General features: G+C 49.1%; 1 protein-coding gene across 1 annotated transcript; it reads left to right on the forward strand.

The window, feature by feature from the left end:
- The first annotated feature begins 14,954 nt into the window (after positions 1-14,954).
- On the forward strand, positions 14,955-16,531 carry LOC120701879. The gene is made up of 2 exons (XM_039985686.1): positions 14,955-16,212; positions 16,263-16,531. The coding sequence occupies exons 1-2, from the start codon at positions 14,955-14,957 to the stop codon at positions 16,529-16,531; spliced, it is 1,527 nt and encodes a 508-aa protein (XP_039841620.1).
- The last annotated feature ends 3,061 nt before the right edge of the window (positions 16,532-19,592 follow it).

A 19,592-nucleotide genomic window follows, 5' to 3' on the forward strand; every position in this document is an offset into this window, starting at 1 on the left:
CATTATACGATCTTAAATAGTCGGGAAGAATGTGGTGCAATGTGCTGAGTGAGTACCTTATACAGAAAGGTTATTCCAACAATGATGATTGTCCGTGCATCTTCATCAAAAGATCTCCTACGAAAATATGACTGGCAGCACTCAAGATATTGATAATTCCCGCGGTCATCAGACGATGGAATTTGAGGTGAACGATTTGGGTAAAACCAAATTTTGCTTAGGTTTGCAAATCGAGCACCTTCCATCTAGAATGCTAGTGCATCAATCTATCTATGTACAAAAAATATTAGAAAAATAAATATGGATAAATCATATCCAACTAAAACCCCATGGTTGTTCGGTCCTTGTACTTGAGAAAGATGCTTTCCAACCACGGGAGGAAGAAAAAGAGATACTGGGTCCAGAATACCCTTACCCAAGTATCATTGCAACAGTAATGTACCTTGCAAATAGCACCGGACCAGACATTGCTTTTGCAGTGAATCTATTAGCAAGGCATAGTGCTGCTCCAACAAAAAGCCATTGGATTAGGGGTAAACAGGTCCTTAGATACTTAAATGTCAAAAAGGATCTTAGACTATTCTTTGGAAAGACCCAAGATCACGGACACAGTTCTTTTTCTTCATTGAGGAACAACCCTTTCATGCAAATCGTCTAAGCAAACAATTGTGGCAAAATCCACAAATCATTTTGAGATTATCGCACTATATGATGAATCACGTCCGCAAGATGATAAACCACATAGAACAATCATGTGGAATTAGCTCCATAAAAGCACCTACCATTATCTATGAGAATAACACTGCTTTTGTTAGATTATATCAAGAGCAATATGACTGAAGACATAACTTCCAAGTTATTTTTCCCGCATGGTTGGAGCAGAGCGGAGAAATAAACTTGCAGACCAAATCTTTTGACAACCTAGCCGATCTTTTCACCAAATCTCAACCAGCCTCCCAACTTGAAAAATGTGACTTGAGGGATTGGCATGAGGCAGCTTCCATAGTTGAAAGATTCAGGGGGAGTGTCTCTTGAAAATTAACTTTGTTAACATCGCATTGATCTCTTTATTTTATGAGTTTTCCTATAAAGTTTTTTCTCATGTAAAGTTTTTAATGAGACAATGCTAGCATAAGTGTATGTCTTATCTCTTGTTTCCCTACTGTATTTTTATGGAGATATCAAACGGACATAAAATACTCCTTAAAACTCCATGAGATTATTGTAGAGTATTGGTTTTCAAATATTTCTTTTCCCCACATGGTTTTTGATAGATATTAAACTTCATTAATCTTTAGTGGTATGAAACTGCAATTGGGCTCGATAAATTAACTTTGTGTCGGGCCATGGGCCGGCACATGAGCCTCAGGCCGTATGGGAATTAAAACTATAGTTGGGAATAAAAACTTTTGTAAACTCTTAGTTGGCATACCTTAATTTTCAGGGACGACGTGGGTGCCACAGTTTGGGCTTCGATCTTGGTTAAGGAAGGTCCTCATGGGTCTAAGCAGGGAATTAGCTTGCCACTGACAGGCTGCGCCTCTCAGTTCGCAATGCCTAATAGATATTCAAATCGTAGATGGACATGAACCTTATGATTCTTTGTATTTTTCTTGGGACTTCTGGTCATCCGTGAGGTCCTCTAGGTCGATTGGGACGTTGATCGGCTCCTTCTCGTAGAGCCCTAATCATAATTACATATAAAAATGGTGACTAAAGTGCAAAAGTGCACAAAACGGCTCAAATCCAAATCACAACAAAACCCACTCCAATGGGTATATCATGGTTTTAGAAGAATTATAAAATTGGTTTGATAATTTTTGGAGGTTCGGTTAATTTATTATAACTTTTCTATGGTTAAAGATTTTTTTGAAATTGATAAGTGATTATCAAAAAAGAAAATCACAAAGAGGTGCCATGTGGCAGCATCAGAGCGTGCCACATGGTATGCTAATGTCAGCACAACATCACCAGAGGGTAAGAATTGCTGACATCAGCAGTGGGCCCTACTGACATCAATGTTGACTGGTGAATAGTGGGGTCCATGGGTTAGTGGACCCACACATCAGTAGCACAGAGCCACCGATAGATGGGTCCCACATGTTGGGGCAGAAAAACAAAATGGAAAAAGAAAAAGGTTGCGGTGTTATGGGCCTAAAGTAGATCGGCCGGCTTGGTCGGCCTATAGGTTCGGCTCGGTTAAAGGGGCTCACTTAAGGGTGTGGCGGCTCACAGACCGACTCCCGCCTCCGGCAGATCGGGATTCCTTGCCAAGAGATGATGAATAGTACCGAGGCAACTGACCGGTGGACCCAAGCCCAGGACATGTATAGAACTTCTGACCTTCCCTGCCGGGATGCCGACCCAAAGGGTGAGGCACCCCTTCTTCTCGCAATGTAGCCAGGTCCACTGAGATATATAAGGTAGAGATGGACCTTCTCTCTAGAATGATGCGAAAATAGGCTCACACACTTGGAGCCCACGCACACACACCAACGATCACACTCGTTTACAAGCGTCCCGTTGTATAGAATGCCAGAACATGAAGCACACCGCCCCCATACAGGATGTAGGGTGATTGCTCGAATCAGTCAAAATCTCATCTTTGAGTGTTAGCCATCGAGGTATGGAGAAGCACGGCGTAAATTCACTATCCGGTGATAGAAATCCGACATATTTGATGGTAGCTAGGTGATGGCACATGCGTGTGTAAGCTCACTCCGTCCTGTCCTAGTAATTTTCTTGGCACCGTGTGTAAACAAATTCTTTGCCGTACGTGTTCTTAGTTAGTCTTGGATAGTTTAATTTAGTGTCTTCGAGTTTTTTGTATACATACATTTTCAACGTCAGGAGATCGCATTCAATCACGAGGACCTTCGTCATACATGTTCGTTCAATTCTGCCCTTAACATAGCTGTACGTCTCCGATCTCTTTCCTAGACCAGAAAACACGTCTCGTTCTGCTTCTCTTTCTCGGACCCGGAAGCTCAGCTGCCTCATCAAACACAACCAATGCAATGAGCTCGAGCTAGCGTATCCTTGCTTTGATGATCCTCCCTTCCACTAAAGGTCAAACAGCAGAAGGTGAAGGTCCATGTGTGTAAGGCTGGATATCAAGTCAGCTCGGCTCGGTTCAGAGCGAGCCAAGAGTTAAGCTCTGCTTGGTTTCCTTGCCGGCTCGAGATGGCTGGTTTAGCTTGTGAACCAGCTCAAAAAAAAAAGAGTAGGGATGCAGGGAGCGATCGCGAGGGGATGGGGTGGGCTGCGGAGGCCCAAGACCATGCGAGGGGCCGAGTGTCGGGGACTCAGGGTCAGGCAGCTGGCGGGCAAGTGAAGTCGGCAGGTTTTTTCAAAAAAAAAGTGAAGTCGGCAGGGATGGGGCGTCTTTAGGTCTCAGCCTCTCAGGGACTCGGGGTGTCGGGGACGGGGCGTCAATGGGAAATCAGGAGGGAAAAGGCATAGTCGTCGAGCTGGGTTTTAGGGGGACTATTAGGAGTCAAACATATGACTAACAGTTAAGGTGTCACATAGTTATATTTTTAAAAACCATATATCCAAATCAAAATCTGACTGCACCACTGTGTTTCTCGCACCAAAATCTTCAAAATAAGACCACACTTTGATTGTTTTTTGGAATATTTTTTTTAATGTGGAATGATTTTTTTAAAAATAGAACTTTCAGCAATATAAAAAAATATTCTGCTTTATATGATAGTTTGACTGTCAGTCACATATGTTATTCCTAATATTTTTTTAGATTTTAGAAGTATTTTTTTTGTGAGGGTAGAGTTTTTTAGTTGAGGGGTGTGCTGAGAACAGGGCCCGAATGTTGTTGGGCAGCTCTTGGACTTGGCTTTTAGCCTTTTATTGTTTCGGTTCGCGAGCCAAGCTGGCTGGTTAAAGTATCAAGCTAAAATCTTAGCTTGGCTATGATGTCATTTTCGAATGAGCTGAGGCGATGGCATGCGCGTGCATGAACCATGTGCACAATACTGTCACAGTCCAACTTGGATCCGGCACTCTCACTCTGATCACAGACACACTGGCAGACACCGCTGTGTGATTGTGATTCGACAGTGTAATGCATGGAGGTGTGTTGCATTGGAAGTAATCACAAGGAAGGCAGTGCCGTCTCCAGGAATTCAAGGCCCCAGGACGAAATGTAAAGTGGGGCCCTAAAATATATAAGAATAATATATCGAATATAACTAATATATTTTTTCATACAATTATGTAACTTTAGTACGTATTATTTCAAACACTATTTTGAAATATATCAAACTAGAATGGTAAAACTATAAAAAAATACAATTGACCTCATGTTCTACTAAAGAGCAGCATCCTTCTCGTATTCTTAGAAATGAAATCTTCAATTATATCTTCATAGTTGATCTCCAGGACATCATTTTCAATTGCTATTGTCACCAATCCATTGAGACTTTCTTGCGTCATAGTAGAATGCAAATAGGATTTCAATAACTTAAGTTTAGAAAAATATCTTTCCGAAGATGCAACAGTAACAAGAATGGTTAACAAAATTCTATATACAATAATACAATAATAACAACATTAACTACTTGGGGGCCCCTCCGTTTGGGGGCCTGTGCCGTCGCCCAGCTCGCCCGGGGCCATGGACGGGCCTGAAGGAAGGTCAAGAAACAATAAAAGCACACGCGATGAATGAGTGTGTGAGGGTACGGTGTGCATGTGCCGGAGCTATATGCTAGAAATATATGCGTTTAAAAGAACCAAATATCAATTCGAGGCAAAAATCAAATAACAATGCTACTGCTCTGAAGAAACGACACAGCAAAACAAGCTGAAACAAACTCAAGTAAAATTTCATTTTACTTACGAATCAGCGCTCCATCCCCGTGAAGAATCGATGCAGTGAAGATCGTAGTTGAGGCAGCGTAGAACGTAGTCGCTCGGCCTCGAGCGGTCGCGCAGTTGCACTGCCCAAAAACCTTATTGTCGTCCCTCGTGCAGGCTTCACGACAGTAATGGTTCGGAGATACATCGCTCACCTTTCACCTCGGTGCACGCCAAGGAGAAGAGCCGGCAAGATCCAGCAGCTCAACGCCAGAGCACAGATCACCAGCAGGAAAAAGAAAGAAGAGAATGTGGATGGTTTTCATGTGTGTTTTACCTGGACATCTCCAAGTCTTTTTATAGGCAAGAGGGCTGCTCTCAGCTGACCAATTGTGCTATAAAACACCACATAATGGCATTATAATCATCTAATTACTACTGCTCATTAAACTAAGGATTATGGTATTAACCAGGCATTGATTAGTGCCTAATTGGTGTTCAATGGTTCAAATGTGAGGGACACACACTACCGGACTCGGCTACTTTGCCGAGTGCCACAGACACTCAGCAAAGTCCGGAAAACACTCGGCAACAACTTTGCCTAGTGTAGCTCACGGCGACGCGCACACGGCATTTCATCTCCTGGCGAAGCCGGCTTTGCCGAGTGCCTTATCTCGGGCACTCGGCAAACTTTTGCCGTGTGCCAAATCGCACTCGGCAAAAAAAGTGGAAACGGGACGGGCGAACGGCACCAACGGGACGGGCGAACGGGACGGCTGAACAGGACGGGGGACGGGGACTTTGCCGAGTACCAGACGCGTGGCACTCGGCAAAGATTCAAAGTTTGCCGAGTGCTGCCAGGTTGGCACTTGGCGAAGTTTCACACTTTGCCGAGTGCTGCCAGGTCGGCACTCGGCGAAATTGGTAACTTTGCCGAGTGCCACACGACTAGCACTCGGCAGAGTGTCTAAGTTATAGCACTCGGCAAAGCCGTTTTCCAGAAAATAGGAAAATGGTCGCTTTGCCGAGTGTCTGGGTAATAACACTCAGCAAAGTTTGCTTTTTTTTATTTTCTGCTTATTTTTGTAATAGCCACATACATCTCAAATATAGCACATATATACATTCCAGGCAGTTTATATAGCATATATAAGGCACATCCATCACAAATATCGCATAATAGCACAAATATCTCACGGTACATCACACGAATATCACAAATAGCACAAGTCCAACATCGATGCCATAAGTGCAACGTTCAACAAGCACAAGTCCAACAAATTAAATAAGCCTAGTCCAACAAGCACAAATCTGTAGAACAAATACCATAAACAACTCTACATCAGGTAGGTGGCCACTGCGATGCCGCCGGTGCCGGTGAATGCTTGTTCGAAGGCTCATTTGACCCCCCAATCGATTGATTCTGCAAAAAGAAATTGACATAGGATTACATTTCTAAGTCAATATGTATGCGCAAGCAAAATAAATAGATTCATACTGACAGGAGTGCCTGTAGCGCCAGGTGGAGGAAAGATATAAGGAAAGCCTATCTGTGGCAGTGGTGGTGGAGGCCAGGGCACCGTTGGTGGTGGTTGATAGTTGATCGACGCGCCAAGACCTTGGAGGTAGGAAAACATCGTCTGCATCTATTGTTGCGCGGCCTGTCACTCAGCAAGAAGCGCCTGCTCCATCCTCTGCCGCTCCTGCATCTGCACTTCCTGCCACCTGCGCTCTTGCTCCTGCCTTAGCATCCGCTCCTCCTCCAGCCTTGCCTCGATCTCCTCCCGCCTCTTTGTCTCTTCGTCCATCCGGGCCTATAAGATTTCACCCAAATGTTACAATGCGAATGTCGGATTGCTTATCCGGCAAGTCCACCAGGGGTATGCCCGGTGGTAGATTTGTAGGTGAAGGGGGGATTCCGGAGCCAAGAACTAGATGGTCGCGAGATGACGCTAGGGTTTAGACAGGTTCGGGCCGCTCGGGAGCGTAATACCCTACATCCTATGTTGTGTGTATTGTATGAGCTTGATGATGGAAGATGAGAGATATCTTCTATGGGTCCCCTCACAGCGTCTTTATAGGCCAGGTGCCGTGGGTTACAAGTAAGGGAAGATATCTACTTGGGTTGTTACACGGAATCAGGTTGGTTGAGATCCCTAAATATCCGGAATACATAACCGCGCCTTGATCCTGATCCTCAGAGGAACCTTCCGACATCCAGCCGAGTACCTGTCTGCCGGGTAGTCGTGTAGAGTGGTCCTAACCGAGTAGGTAACCAGTCGGGAGATAACTACTTGGCTAGGAGGTACCCGGATGTACCTCCGTCAACGAACAAAAGATAACTAAAAGCAACAAAACGGCAAATGGAGCAGAAATAACCTGGATTGCACACTCGTTGCATTCCTGGTCTTCATGTGACGACGACTGTAAGCAAAGCGAAAGAATGCAATGATTAGTGAGAAATGCAGAACTTTGAGTTTGAAAGTACGAAAAAGTGTAATGACTTACCCAAACCTCCTTGTACTCGGGAAGGCCTCGGCTGCCTTGATGGTGTGGTGCACCTTGCATCAACAAGAGGCGCTCCCGGCATAAGTTGTGCCTCTGAATCCACTCCTCGCTGAGCCACTTGTCCACCACCATCTCCCAGCACGCGCCATTGCCAGCACACCAGTTCGGAGGCACCTACACGTAATGGTAGCAAAGTGGATGACATTCCAAAAAATCAAATTCAAAAGAAATGAGTAGTGATTTCGTCAATTACCCTCAAGTATTGTTCCCGCGTGAGGAACATATTCCTTGCTACGTCTTTGCCGACCTTCCTTTTTTTCACATTGGCGCGGTAGGTAATTACAGCCTGAACACTTGCCTCGTAGTGCATGTCCTTCACTAGTTTGCGACATGCTGTGTCAGCCACCTGAGCCGCCATGGCCTCATATCCTGGCTCACACCTGTAGTAATCTTGCATATAGACTCGATATTTGCAGTCAATATTCCAAGAGTTTCAAATATATGGTAACTATTGACCAATGTAGTGTGAGGATTTACCTAGAATTCTCTCAGCACCCGCCTCGCCATGTTGCCGAAAGACCTCCCTTCCCGATCTTTTGCATCTGGGACAGCGATGTAGTGATCCCACGTGTATGCCGGTTCCAGGACCCTGGCATGCATCACGAGCCCAGAAAAGAGCTCCCTGCATAGAGCTCCCAGGATGTCGTTGGGCTTCCTATTGTGATCACCCTCCTGCACGCGCACCCAGTACCTGCAAAAGTGTATAACATAAAGTATTAGTGTCTTGTCATTTTCAACATATGAATTGAAAAATAAATGCTGACCATCAAAAGTGACTTACCTATCCCCTACTGGTCGAATCATCGGGCATCTTACAAGAGGTATCGGCCGTTGCGGCAGTTGCGACGGTCCTCGCAACCACACCGCCCTCGTATCTCTTGCTGCCGCCACCTCCTCCTAGTCCTCCTCCTCCTCCTCCACCGCTGGCCGCCACCGGCGGCTCCTCTGGAGAAGGTGTCCTCTCCCTCCTACTCCTTCTCGTCCTCCCCTGGCCTCCACCACCTGTCTTACCTCCTCTTGTTCTCCCTGGCCCTCGTCCCCAAAACCTCCTGGACCCCTCTGAGGCATTGGACCCCTCAGGAGCCTCTTGCCCTCCACCACTAGTCCTATACAAGGAGCTCAGGAAACTCATTTTACCGCCGCCTAGCATTTCGTATCAATAACCTACAATGAATAATAGTGAACGAATCAGCAAAAATGAACAATATGTACTTAGCAAATTATGCAAAATAAACAATATATATATATACACACACAAATATGCAAAATCAGTTCATAGAATTAAACAATTCGGTTCATAGCAAATTATGCAAAAATATGCAAAATAAACAATATATATACATAGAATTAAATAATTCGGTTCACACATGTATTAGAAATAGTTATCATGATCGGGATTAGCTGGATCATAATCCTCATCATCACTATTAGGCTCCTCGACATAATCAGCATTATCCGAGGGAGGAATGTCATCTTCACTGTCTCTGCCCAAATGCAGCCGCTCGAGTAATTCTAAGTCATGAGCATTTTCAACCTCATCTCTAGCTTCCTCGTCAGCAACCCTTTCATTGTGCACTTCCATTCCCATCACGTCACTTAAGTCTATCTCGAAACTCCCTTCTAGTCCTTCTTCTTGAAAGAACTCTCTGGCATTGTTGTAGTCTTCATTGTTTGAAACAGAAAGTTTGCCGTGTGGCGATACCTTATACGCAACATCCAACCCTAAAGATGTTTGTCGGTTTGGCACAGATATGAGAGATAATAAACTTGTGTGGCCTGTTGAGCCACAATGTAGGCATCGTCACCTGGTAACTTTGAATCCTGACGAATTTCGACTAGGCCAACATTTGGGGTACGCCTCGTTAATGTAGGATCAACCCAATGGCATTTGAAAATGATGGGAGTCAGTTGTACGGAACCATGAAACTTGAGTTCGTATATTTCTTCAACTCTTCCGTAATACTTGACCCCATCTTGGCCTGGCGTAAAGACTCCAGTGTTAGTGGTTTTTCGATTGGGCCGACTTTGCTCGTATCCTGTTGTGTGGAAGCGATATCCATTCACGTCATAAACGTTAAATGACTTAACCTGATAGCTAAATCCATCGGCAATTTGTCTCAACTCGGCACTCATGGACGAATCAGTTTGCCCCTGAAAGCGGAAGCAACATAGTTCGTCATAATGTTCGAACCAACAAATGACTTGACCCTATAGCTAAAGCGATATCCTGTGAATTGGAGTTTACCTTTTGTTGCAACCAATAAATGAAATCAGGCTGAGAATTTCCAGCGCCATTTTTAAGAAGAGCCTCCGATTCGTTCTGGGTCGGAGGCTTTGAGCGACGCCAGAATTGACAAAAAAATTGCCTGTGTGAAATATGATCAAGGGGGTTGGATGCTGATTAGTGCAAACGCAAGAACATGTTAAATGAGATGATGAATCGTGGAACCTTGTGAACATGGTAAATGAGAACTTACCCTATGTACGGCTCCACCTCATAAAGGTTGGTCAACAAATAAAGCTTGATATGGCGCCACTCTTCATGGTTCAGGGTCTTGTACCTCGCATCACTTGCACTTCCAAGTTGCCCATGGAAAATGCTGAGGCTCGATTCATTATTGCCCGCATTGTAACGAGGCGGTGGATTATGCACGCTGGGAAGATTCTCACCATAGTATTTAGTCGTGAAGTTTGACACCTCCTCTAGAATATATGCCTTTGCAATCGAAGCCTCAATTTTGCATTTATTCTTACATTTCGTTCGAAGAACCTTCTGACATATTTCAACTAGATAGCACCAATAGAACTGCAAAGGCCCTCCCATTCTTGCCTTATAAGGCAGGTGCAGAAGCAAATGCTCCATTGGATTAAAGAAGGCTGGTGGAAAGATCTTCTCCAACTTACAGAGCAACACGGGAGCTATTTTTTTCATATCCACAATAACAGCCCGAGATAACTCCTTAGCACAAAGCTGACGGAGGAAATTGCTTAACTCTGCTAGCACGAGCTATACATTATCAGGTTAGTAGCCTCGAACCATCACCGGAAGAAGCCGCTCAATCCATATGTGGTAGTCATGACTCTTTAGCCCATTGATTCGCATAGTAGTCAAGTTCACTCCCCTCCTCAGATTCGCTGCATATCCATCGAGCAATTGTAACATTTGGATCCACTCTAGTGCTTTTTTGTTTTGGGCCCTCATGAGGATGAAGTCGGCCTGTGTCTTCTTCCATTTTCTGCCAGGTCCAGGAGTCCTCATTTTGTATCTTGTTCTATCGCACAACATTGCCAGATCCACTCTTGCCTTTACATTGTCCTTCAACTTATCAGAAATGTCCATGACTGTTCCAAAAAGTGCCTCCCCCCAATTTTTTCAGTATGCATCACATAAATGTTGTGTGGAAGTAGGATATCATCAATATAGGGGAGCCTCCACAGCCCAGACTTCTGAGTCCAAGCATGTTCCTCATCGTACCCAACAAAACCACCGCCATCGTTGACTCGGAGAGCGTCTATCTGAGCTTGAATCGCAGCACCTGTCATAATCGGCGGTGCAATTTTTGTAACTTTTACACCTTTCGTGAAGCTCTAAACATCTTGTCTAAAAGGATGGTCAGCGGGGAGGAATTGTTGATGTTTGTCAAACGACAAATACTTACCCCCCTTCCTCAACCAGATGAACTGCAGAGCTGCCTTGCATGTTGGACATGGAAACTTCCCGTGAGTACACCAGCCGCAGAATATGCCATACACGGGTAAGTCATGCAGGGAGAATTGGTACCAAACATACATTTTAAAATTTGTCTTTGTTGCTCGGTCATAGGTCCACACCCCTTCGTCCCATGCCTTGACCAAATCATCGATCAGAGGCTCCATGTAAACACTCATTTTATTCCCCGGGTGCTCTAAAATAATCAACGACACGAATATGGTCTGTCATTGAAATAGGACCCCTGGGGGGAGATTGAGAGGGATAACAAACATGGGCCAGCATGAGTACGAGGCGGCCACCATCCCATAAGGATTGAACCCATCTGTTGCAAGCACAATACGTACATTACGAGCTTCATTAGCCTTGTCACGATGATTCCTATCAAAATTCTTCGATGACTCACAATCGGATGGATGCACCATCTTGTCATGGTTGTATCGAACACCTTTCTTGTGCTAGGTCATCCTCGGAATGAAAGGAAGGTAGCGTACGATTTTCACAGGAATTGTGAGCTGCTTCTTAGGCTGACCATTACCAGAGTCCACCTCGAGGAACCTAGAGGCTTTGCATTTTGGACAATAAGCATCTTTCTCATGCTTCTTCCTAAATAAGATACACCCATTTGGACAAAAATATATCTGCTCATATGGCATCTTAAGTGCACTGAGAATTTTCTGTGCCTAATACATTGACTTTGGTAGAATGTGATCTTCTGGAAGCATGCTTCCAAAAACGGTCAACAGACTGTCGATGGCGTCTCGATTCAGGCTAAACTGAGACTTCAAGGCCATTAGCCGTCCGATGTCGTCCAGCTGAGAAACCTTTGTATGGCCGTGAAGTGGTTTCTATGCCGCCTCCAACATCTCGAAATCCGCCTTTTGCGGATGCCTCTGGCTCCTCCTCCTGCGGTCCTTCACCAAAATGTACTTCATGATAGTCATGTAACATGTCTCCAACCCCACCATCAGCATCACAATCATCAATGCGTTGCCTCATGACCTCGTCCCTCATACGGTGGGCTTCACCATGGAAGGTCCACCATGTATAGTCCAGCTTAAATCCATACTTGCAAAGATGTTGGCCCATAACCTTCTTCGTTTTCCGTTTCTTATTTCCACATCTATTGCACAGACACCACAAGAAACTTGATCCTTCAGCCTGACTCCACGCGGCTTCCAAAAAATCATTAGTCTTTCGAATCCATTCATCGGTCATGGTAGCCTGACTTGGGCGGCCCGTGTACATCCAATGACAGTCATCCATCCTCTAGACCAGAGTGAGTACAATAAAAATCAAATGCATCTACGTGTTGTCCCAACATTCTAATAGGTGAAGGTAGGTCCTAATCCCACCTAAGGATGCATACATACGGTCAGTTTTCATGATCACTACCATCCGAGACAAAATTTCAGCAGCACCTCCCCGTTGTTCTCCAGATACACGTCCCAGAAGGGAGATTGTGTATCCGGAGAACAATGGGGAGGTGATGCCGAGACTCTGTCTCGGATAGGAGTGAACCATGAAAACTAACCGTATCTACGCATTCTCGGGCTGTCCAAAAAACAGTGGACAATTCGGAAAACATACAGTTACAGATATGCAAAGATCTGCATATCTTCAACTGTATCTCTTCCAAATGGGAGACACCTAACTGGGTTGCGGTTGCATGATCTAAGAACATTATCAATAACGGGGGCGGTTGCATTTCATATCCAGGGTCGGCGGTGTAGTCGTGGCCGGCGTGGAGTGGACTCGCGGTTCTAGCTTTTCGCCGAACACGTCACGGGCGGCACCGGGGGCGGGGACGGGCGCACCGGGGGTGGGGACTGGCGCCGGTACCGGCACAGGCAGCTTCCGGGGGCGGGCACAGGCGCACCGGGGCGGGGATGGGCGTCGGTACCGGCACAAGCGGCCGTCGGGGGCCGGCGGCCGGGCTCCGAGGCGTGGACGACCGCCGGGAGCCGGGCCGTCGGGGGTTGGGCGCCGGGGACAGGGGCGGGGTTGCGGCGCTCCGGGGACGGGGGCGGCCGCCGGGGGCGGGGACGCGCGCCGGGGGCGTTGACGGAGGTACATCCGGGTACCTCCCAGCCGAGTAGTTATCTCCCGACTGGGTACTTACTCGGCCAGGACCACTCTGCATGACTATCCGGCGGACAAGCACTGGCTGGACGTCGGAAGGTTCCTCCGAGGATCAGGATCAAGGCGCGGATTTGAATTCCGGATATCTAGGGATCTCAACCGACCTGATTCCATGTAACAACTTGAGTAGATATCCTCCCTTACTTGTAACCCACGACATCTGGCCTATAAAGGCATCGTGAGGAGACCCATAGAACACACTAACTCATCTCTCATCATCAAGCTCATACAATACACACAACACAGGACGTAGGGTATTAGGCTCCTGAGCGGCCCGAACCTGTCTAAACCCTAGCGTCATCTCGCAACCATCTAGTTCTTGGCTCCGGAATCCCCCCTTCACATACAAATCTATCACCGGGCATACCCCTGGTGGACTTGCGGATAAGCAATCCGACAGTTGGTGCGCCAGGTAGGGGAGATTTCTCAGGAGTCCTTACAGCGAGCTCGATGGAATCAAGATCCGGCACCTTCTTCTCCGCCAGTGTCAGCATCCAGATGGAGGCCGCCGCCGGATTCGCCTTCACCTTCGGTAGTTTCCCAGAAACTACGGTTCCCCGGAACCCACCCACTAGGCCCTCGATTGCCGAGAGCGGCAGTTCAACCATTGTCAGATCCAATCTGATGGCGTAGAGCTCCATCGTCCATCGAGTTTCCGAACTCGACATCAACGATCCTCTGATCGTTCTCCCCAGGGCAATGCGTAGCCCTGTTATCTCCAATACCGATCTAATCTCCGAAATAGATCGCGTTACCAGATCCATTGCCGAGTGCATACAACTCGGCGAGAGCGTGCTGGGTCGTCCAGGTGACTCGGCCATCATGCCACATGGTCTCCGCAACAACTCTGCGGTCTACTATGATCAGGTCTGATTTGATTCACACTCATCCCCTGAGGTTGAATATCAGATCGTTGTCTTCACCCTCCCGCCCAACCGCAGCAGCCCCGACGGCCGGTGCCAGATCTCGGTCGTCTTGCTGGACTCCGAGTCCTTCACCGGCGAGGACGACCAACAGCGGGCGCAGCCGAAGAAGATCTCGAAAACGCCGAGCGCCGCAATCCTTGGGTTGGACGGAGGCGTCCATCTCCACCGAGGCCCGGAAACCTCGAAAACGAGTTCATCCTGGACTACGATGGCCACCAAGTCTTCGCCACGCAATCTGCCAACATGGTCGCCGTTCTTCAGGTATTCGAAGGTCTTCCCCAAACCTCTAAGATCGTAAAAGCCTGTGCCCATCTCCACGTTGCAGCAACCCAGGCTCAGGGCCTGAGAAGGGACTACTCCAACTATCCGGCACAATCGAGCCCCAACCGCTCGGTACGCCCCCATTGCCGTGACGAGGAGGTCGACCAGCCAGACCTCCGTGACCGCCTCGACCATTGTGATCTTCGACCCCGCATTGACAATCGTCATCACGAATGGGACAACGCTGAGCGGGAACGACGTCGCCGCTACGACAAGGAGCATGGTGCACCTAGCGCCAACCGCAACAACCGCGATCGTTGACCTCGCGGCAACGAGCACAACCCGGCGGACGACCTCGACGGCTTCTCCGCCTTCTCCGACAGGTTGCGAGCCATCCAGTGGCCCGCGACCTTCAAGCCGGTCGGCATTGAGAAAATCAATGGTGAATCCGACCCCAAGACGTGGCTCGCACCTACGCCATTGCCATTCGGGCCGCGAACGGCAACAACAACATCATGGTGGCATACTTTCCGGTGATGATGAGCCGCCGGGCACAGAACTGGCTCGAATCCCTTCCTGCCGGCTCGATCAAGCAGGACCTCTGCACCGCCTTCGTCCAATACTACCAGGCAGCCTGCCCGGGCCCCAAAACAAGATGGGATCTGGGCAGTGTCACGCAGCATCCCTCCGAGTCCTTGCGTGACTATATCAAAAGGTACTTTGCTAATCGTAACACGATTACGGAAGTTGATGACAGGGATATGATCTACCACTTCCACCAAGGCCTCCATTGCATCGAACTATGGAGGAAGATGTTTGAAAGCAATCCCAAGACCGTCTCCGACATGATGGCCGTCGTCAACAAGCACGCTGACATGGAGGACGCCGAGCGCGCACACCGTCGTCACAAGGGCCGCGGCGCCCCCCTCGATCGTCCTCGCCAAAGGGACGACGACTCGGCTCGTCCAGGTGGTGATCGTCCTTCACGACACGGCAAGAACCGCGACCGCGCCCAGTCATCCAAGGCTCGCGAGCGCAAACGCGGCCCCGACAACACCGTTGCCGTCGCCGATCGGCCCCAGCAGCGTACTTCCCTCGAACAGGAGGAACTCGACTGGCTCCTCGAAGCCAAGTGCCCCTGGCACAAAGACGCCAACCACACGGTGCGCAAGTGCCACGCCCTTTCCAATAGTGTCACCCCAGAGGAGCCCAAGCGTCCAAGACTGGATGACCGCGATAGGCAGGGTGGCTCCAGAAGCTCCCGTTGCCGCGGCCGTAGAAACCGCTCGCCCAGGCGAGATGAGGACATTGAGCAAGGCAACATATCACTCGGCACCTTTCAGGAGGAAGAACGGGTGGTCAACATTATCTTTGGAGGCTCCAGTGCGCCGCCCTGCCGGCGCAGCATCAAGCTGCACAACCGCGACATCTACTCGGTGTTCAGGCACCCGGTCGAGCCCCTTCGTTGGTCGGAGATTCCGATCACCTTTGACCGACGCGACCACTGGGTACACCTACCTAGGCCGGGTGCTTACCCCCTTGTGGTGAACCCGGTGATCCGCCAGACCTGTCTGGCCATAGTGCTCATAGATGGGGGCGGTGCCCTCAACATCATCTTCGCCAAGACCATAGAGGACATGGGCTTCGACATTACCAAACTGGTCCCCTCAAACCAGGCCTTCTACGGCATCATCCCGGGTGCTGGCTCGACTCCGGTCGGCAAGGTCACCCTCCCGGTCACCTTCGAGGTGGCGCTGTTCGAGACCTCCTACCAAGCCATACTTGGGAGACCAGGTCTCACCAAGTTCATGGCGATCCCGAACCACATGTATCTTCTCCTGAAGATGCCGGCGTCCTCTCCATCCGCGGCGACATCCAGACATCTCACGCCTGCGAGACGGAGAACATCAACAATGCAGAAGCCATAGAGAGAAGCAACAACCAGGCCTTGGTCGCCCAGGCAGCAAAGGCCCTCACGATGGATCAGCTCCAGAAACCCTCCAACGACTCAGGGTCCCAGCTGCACCCTGACAGCCAGACAAAGGCGATCATCCTTAGCGACAACCACCCCGACAAGACCGTCTTGATCAGGGCCGACCTCGACTCCGCATAGGAACTCGCGCTCACCTTCTTCCTCCGCGCCAACTGGGACATCTTTGGATGGAAGCCCTTCGACATGCCAGGCGTACCGAGGGAGGAGGCTGAGCACTCCTTGGATCTCAACGAGAAAGCACGGCCCGTCAAGCAACGGCTGTGTCGCTTCGCTCAGGATCGGAAGGAGGCTATTAGGGTAGAAGTAACCCAGCTCCTAGCCGCTGTTTTATCCAAGAAGTTACACATCCAGAATGGCTGGAAAACCCAGTCCTTGTAAAAAGAAAATGGCGAATGGAGAATGTGTGTTGACTATACAGATCTCAACAAGCACTGCCCTAAAGACCCCTTCCCTCTCCCGTGCATCGATCTGGTTGTTGACTCAACAGCCGGGTGCGCACTCCTCTCTTTTCTTGACTGCTACTCAGGATACCACCAGATCGCCCTGAAGAAGTCGGATCAAGAGAAGACCTCCTTCTTCACGCCCTTCAGGGTGTACTGCTACAACACCATGATGTTCAGCCTCAAGAATGCAGGCGCTACCTACCAGAAGGCCATCCAGAAATGCCTCCAGGGGCAGATCGGGCGCAACGCCAAGGCCTACGTGGATGACATTGTCATCAAAACACGGTCCAATGATTAGTTCATTGCCGACCTCCAAGAAACATTTGAAAATCTCAGGAGATTCAAATGGAAACTAAACCCCACCAAGTGCGTGTTTGGCGTCCCGGCCGGGAAGCTACTCGGCTTCATCGTAAGCAGTAGGGGCATCGAAGCCAACCCAACGAAGATGAATGCTATTAGGTTCATCAAGCCACCCAGGCGCAAGAAGGATCTAATGAAGCTTACTGGGTGCATGGTGGCCTTGAGCCTGTTCATCAGCCAACTCGGCGATAAGGGCCTTCCCTTCTTCAAATTTCTCAGGAAGTCAGAAAAGTTCGAGCGGAATGAGGAAGCTGCCGCAGCCTTTTAGCATCTCAAAGACTTCCTCACAACTCCGCCCGTCCTCATAGCTCCAGAAGATGGGGGAGACGCTACTCCTCTATATCGCGACAACCACGCATGTGGTCAGCACCGCCCTGGTCGTCGAATGAGATGAGCCAGACCATGTCTACAAGGTACAACGACCCGTCTACTTCATCAGTGAAGTACTCGACGAGTCCAAGCTGCGCTTCCCTCAGGTGCAGAAACTCCTCTATGCGATTCTCATCATGTCAAGGAAGCTACGCCACTACTTCCAGGTGCACAACGTCAAGGTGGTCTCCTCCTTCCCACTTGGCAACATACACCACAATAGAGACGCCAACGGCCGGATCGTCAAATGGTCGGTGGAACTGGGGGCCCTGTCCATCGAGTTCCTCCCTCGCTCCACTATCAAGTCACAAGCTCTAGCCGACTTTATCGCCGAATGGACAGAAATCCAGGATCCTCCACCCGACTAACGACCTGAGCATTGGATCATGTACTTCGACGGCTCCCTCAACCTCAACGTTGCCGGTGCAGGCATCCTCTTCATCTCCCCGAGAGGTGAGCAGCTAAAGTATGTCCAGTAGCTACTCTTCAAGGCCACAAACAACGTGGCCGAGTATGAGGCCCTCATCCACGGTCTCAGGATCACTGCCTCCCTTGGCATCAAGAGGCTCCTCGCCTACGACGACTCCAAAGTCGTCATCCAGCAAGTCAACAAGGATTGGGACTGCACTTAGGAGAACATGGACGCCTACTGCAAGGAGATACATAAACTCGAGGCCCACTTCTACGGCCAGGAATTCCACCATGTCCTCCGGGACTACAATGTGGCAACCGACGTACTCTCCAAGCTAGGCTCCAAGCGGGCACTCGTCCCGGCCGGAGTCTTCGTGCAGGCTCTCAATTCCCCCACTGTCAAGATCGAGGAGGAACCTCCCACCAAGCCCGACCTAGCGCCAGCCCTAGGCCAGGAAGTATTGGTCGCCGATCCAGATTGCCCAGGGTGCTAGTTCTTATCAAAGCAGCAACACGTCTCGGCTCAGGCCTTGCGGACAATACCTCCATCCTGGCCATTCGCCTGTTGGGGACTCGACTCGGTGGGACCACTCAGGGCGGCACAAGGCGGCTACACTCATATATTCGTCGCCATTGACAAGTTCACCAAGTGGATCGAGGTGAAGCCAGTCTCATCCACATCAGCAGCCAAGGCAGTTGAGTTCATTGAAGAAATAACACACCGGTTCGGAGTGCCCAACCGGATTACCACATACTTGGGATCCTCCTTCACTAGATCAGAATTCTGGGACTTCTGCCAGGAGAGCTGCATTGATGTATACTATGCCTCCGTGGCTCACCCCAAGTACAATGGCCAGGTGGAGCGCGCCAACGGCTTGATCCAACAGGGGCTCAAAGCCAGGATCTTTGACCCGATCGAAAAATATGGCTCCAAATGGATCCAAGTACCACCCAGAGTAGTATAGGGACTGCGCACGTAGAGAAGTCGGGCCACCGGCTACTCCCCCTTCTTCATGGTCTACGGTTCTAAGGCTATCCTCTCGACAGATATCGCCTTTGGTGCTCCGCACACCCAGAACTACGATGAAGGCGATGCTGAAACAACTCGGCGAACAGATCTCGACTCGGCCAAGGAGCACTGTCTAACGGCAGCCCTCCAGCACGCCTGGTTTGAGCAGCAGCTACGTCGTTACCATGACAAAAATGTCCAGCAGCGTGACTTCAACGTCGGCGACCTGGTACTCCGACGGGTCCAGTCCCCCGAAGGCAAGCTAACTTCCCCATGGGAAGGCCCCTTCATCGTAAGTAGCGTAGTCGTCCCAGGAACCTACAGGCTGTAGCGCGATGATGAAACGGATGTGGGCAACCCATGGAACATCGAGCACCTTCGTCGCTTCTATCCGTAGAAGAATGATAAAAAAAGCTATGTATTCAACTCATCAGTTATTAATAAAGTTCAAAGTTTTTTAGTTACTTGTACTTGCTTCTTCTTCTTCTCCCCGACTTGTTCAGCACACTAGGGGGCTGCGCGTCAGTCAGCCCGACTCGCCTGCCACACTCGGGGGATGGGCTCGGCCAGCCCGATCCGCCCAAGTCTG

Source organism: Panicum virgatum, chromosome 4K, assembly GCF_016808335.1.
Source record: "Panicum virgatum strain AP13 chromosome 4K, P.virgatum_v5, whole genome shotgun sequence".
NCBI lineage: Eukaryota > Viridiplantae > Streptophyta > Magnoliopsida > Poales > Poaceae > Panicum > Panicum virgatum.

Coding starts and splice junctions, on each gene's coding strand:
- LOC120701879 (XM_039985686.1), top strand. CDS start 14,955: ATGATGAGCCGCCGGGCACAGAACTGGCTCGAATCCCTTCCTGCCGGC. Junction 16,213..16,262: donor AGCCATACTTGGGAGACCAG/GTCTCACCAAGT, acceptor CTTCTCCTGAAG/ATGCCGGCGTCCTCTCCATC.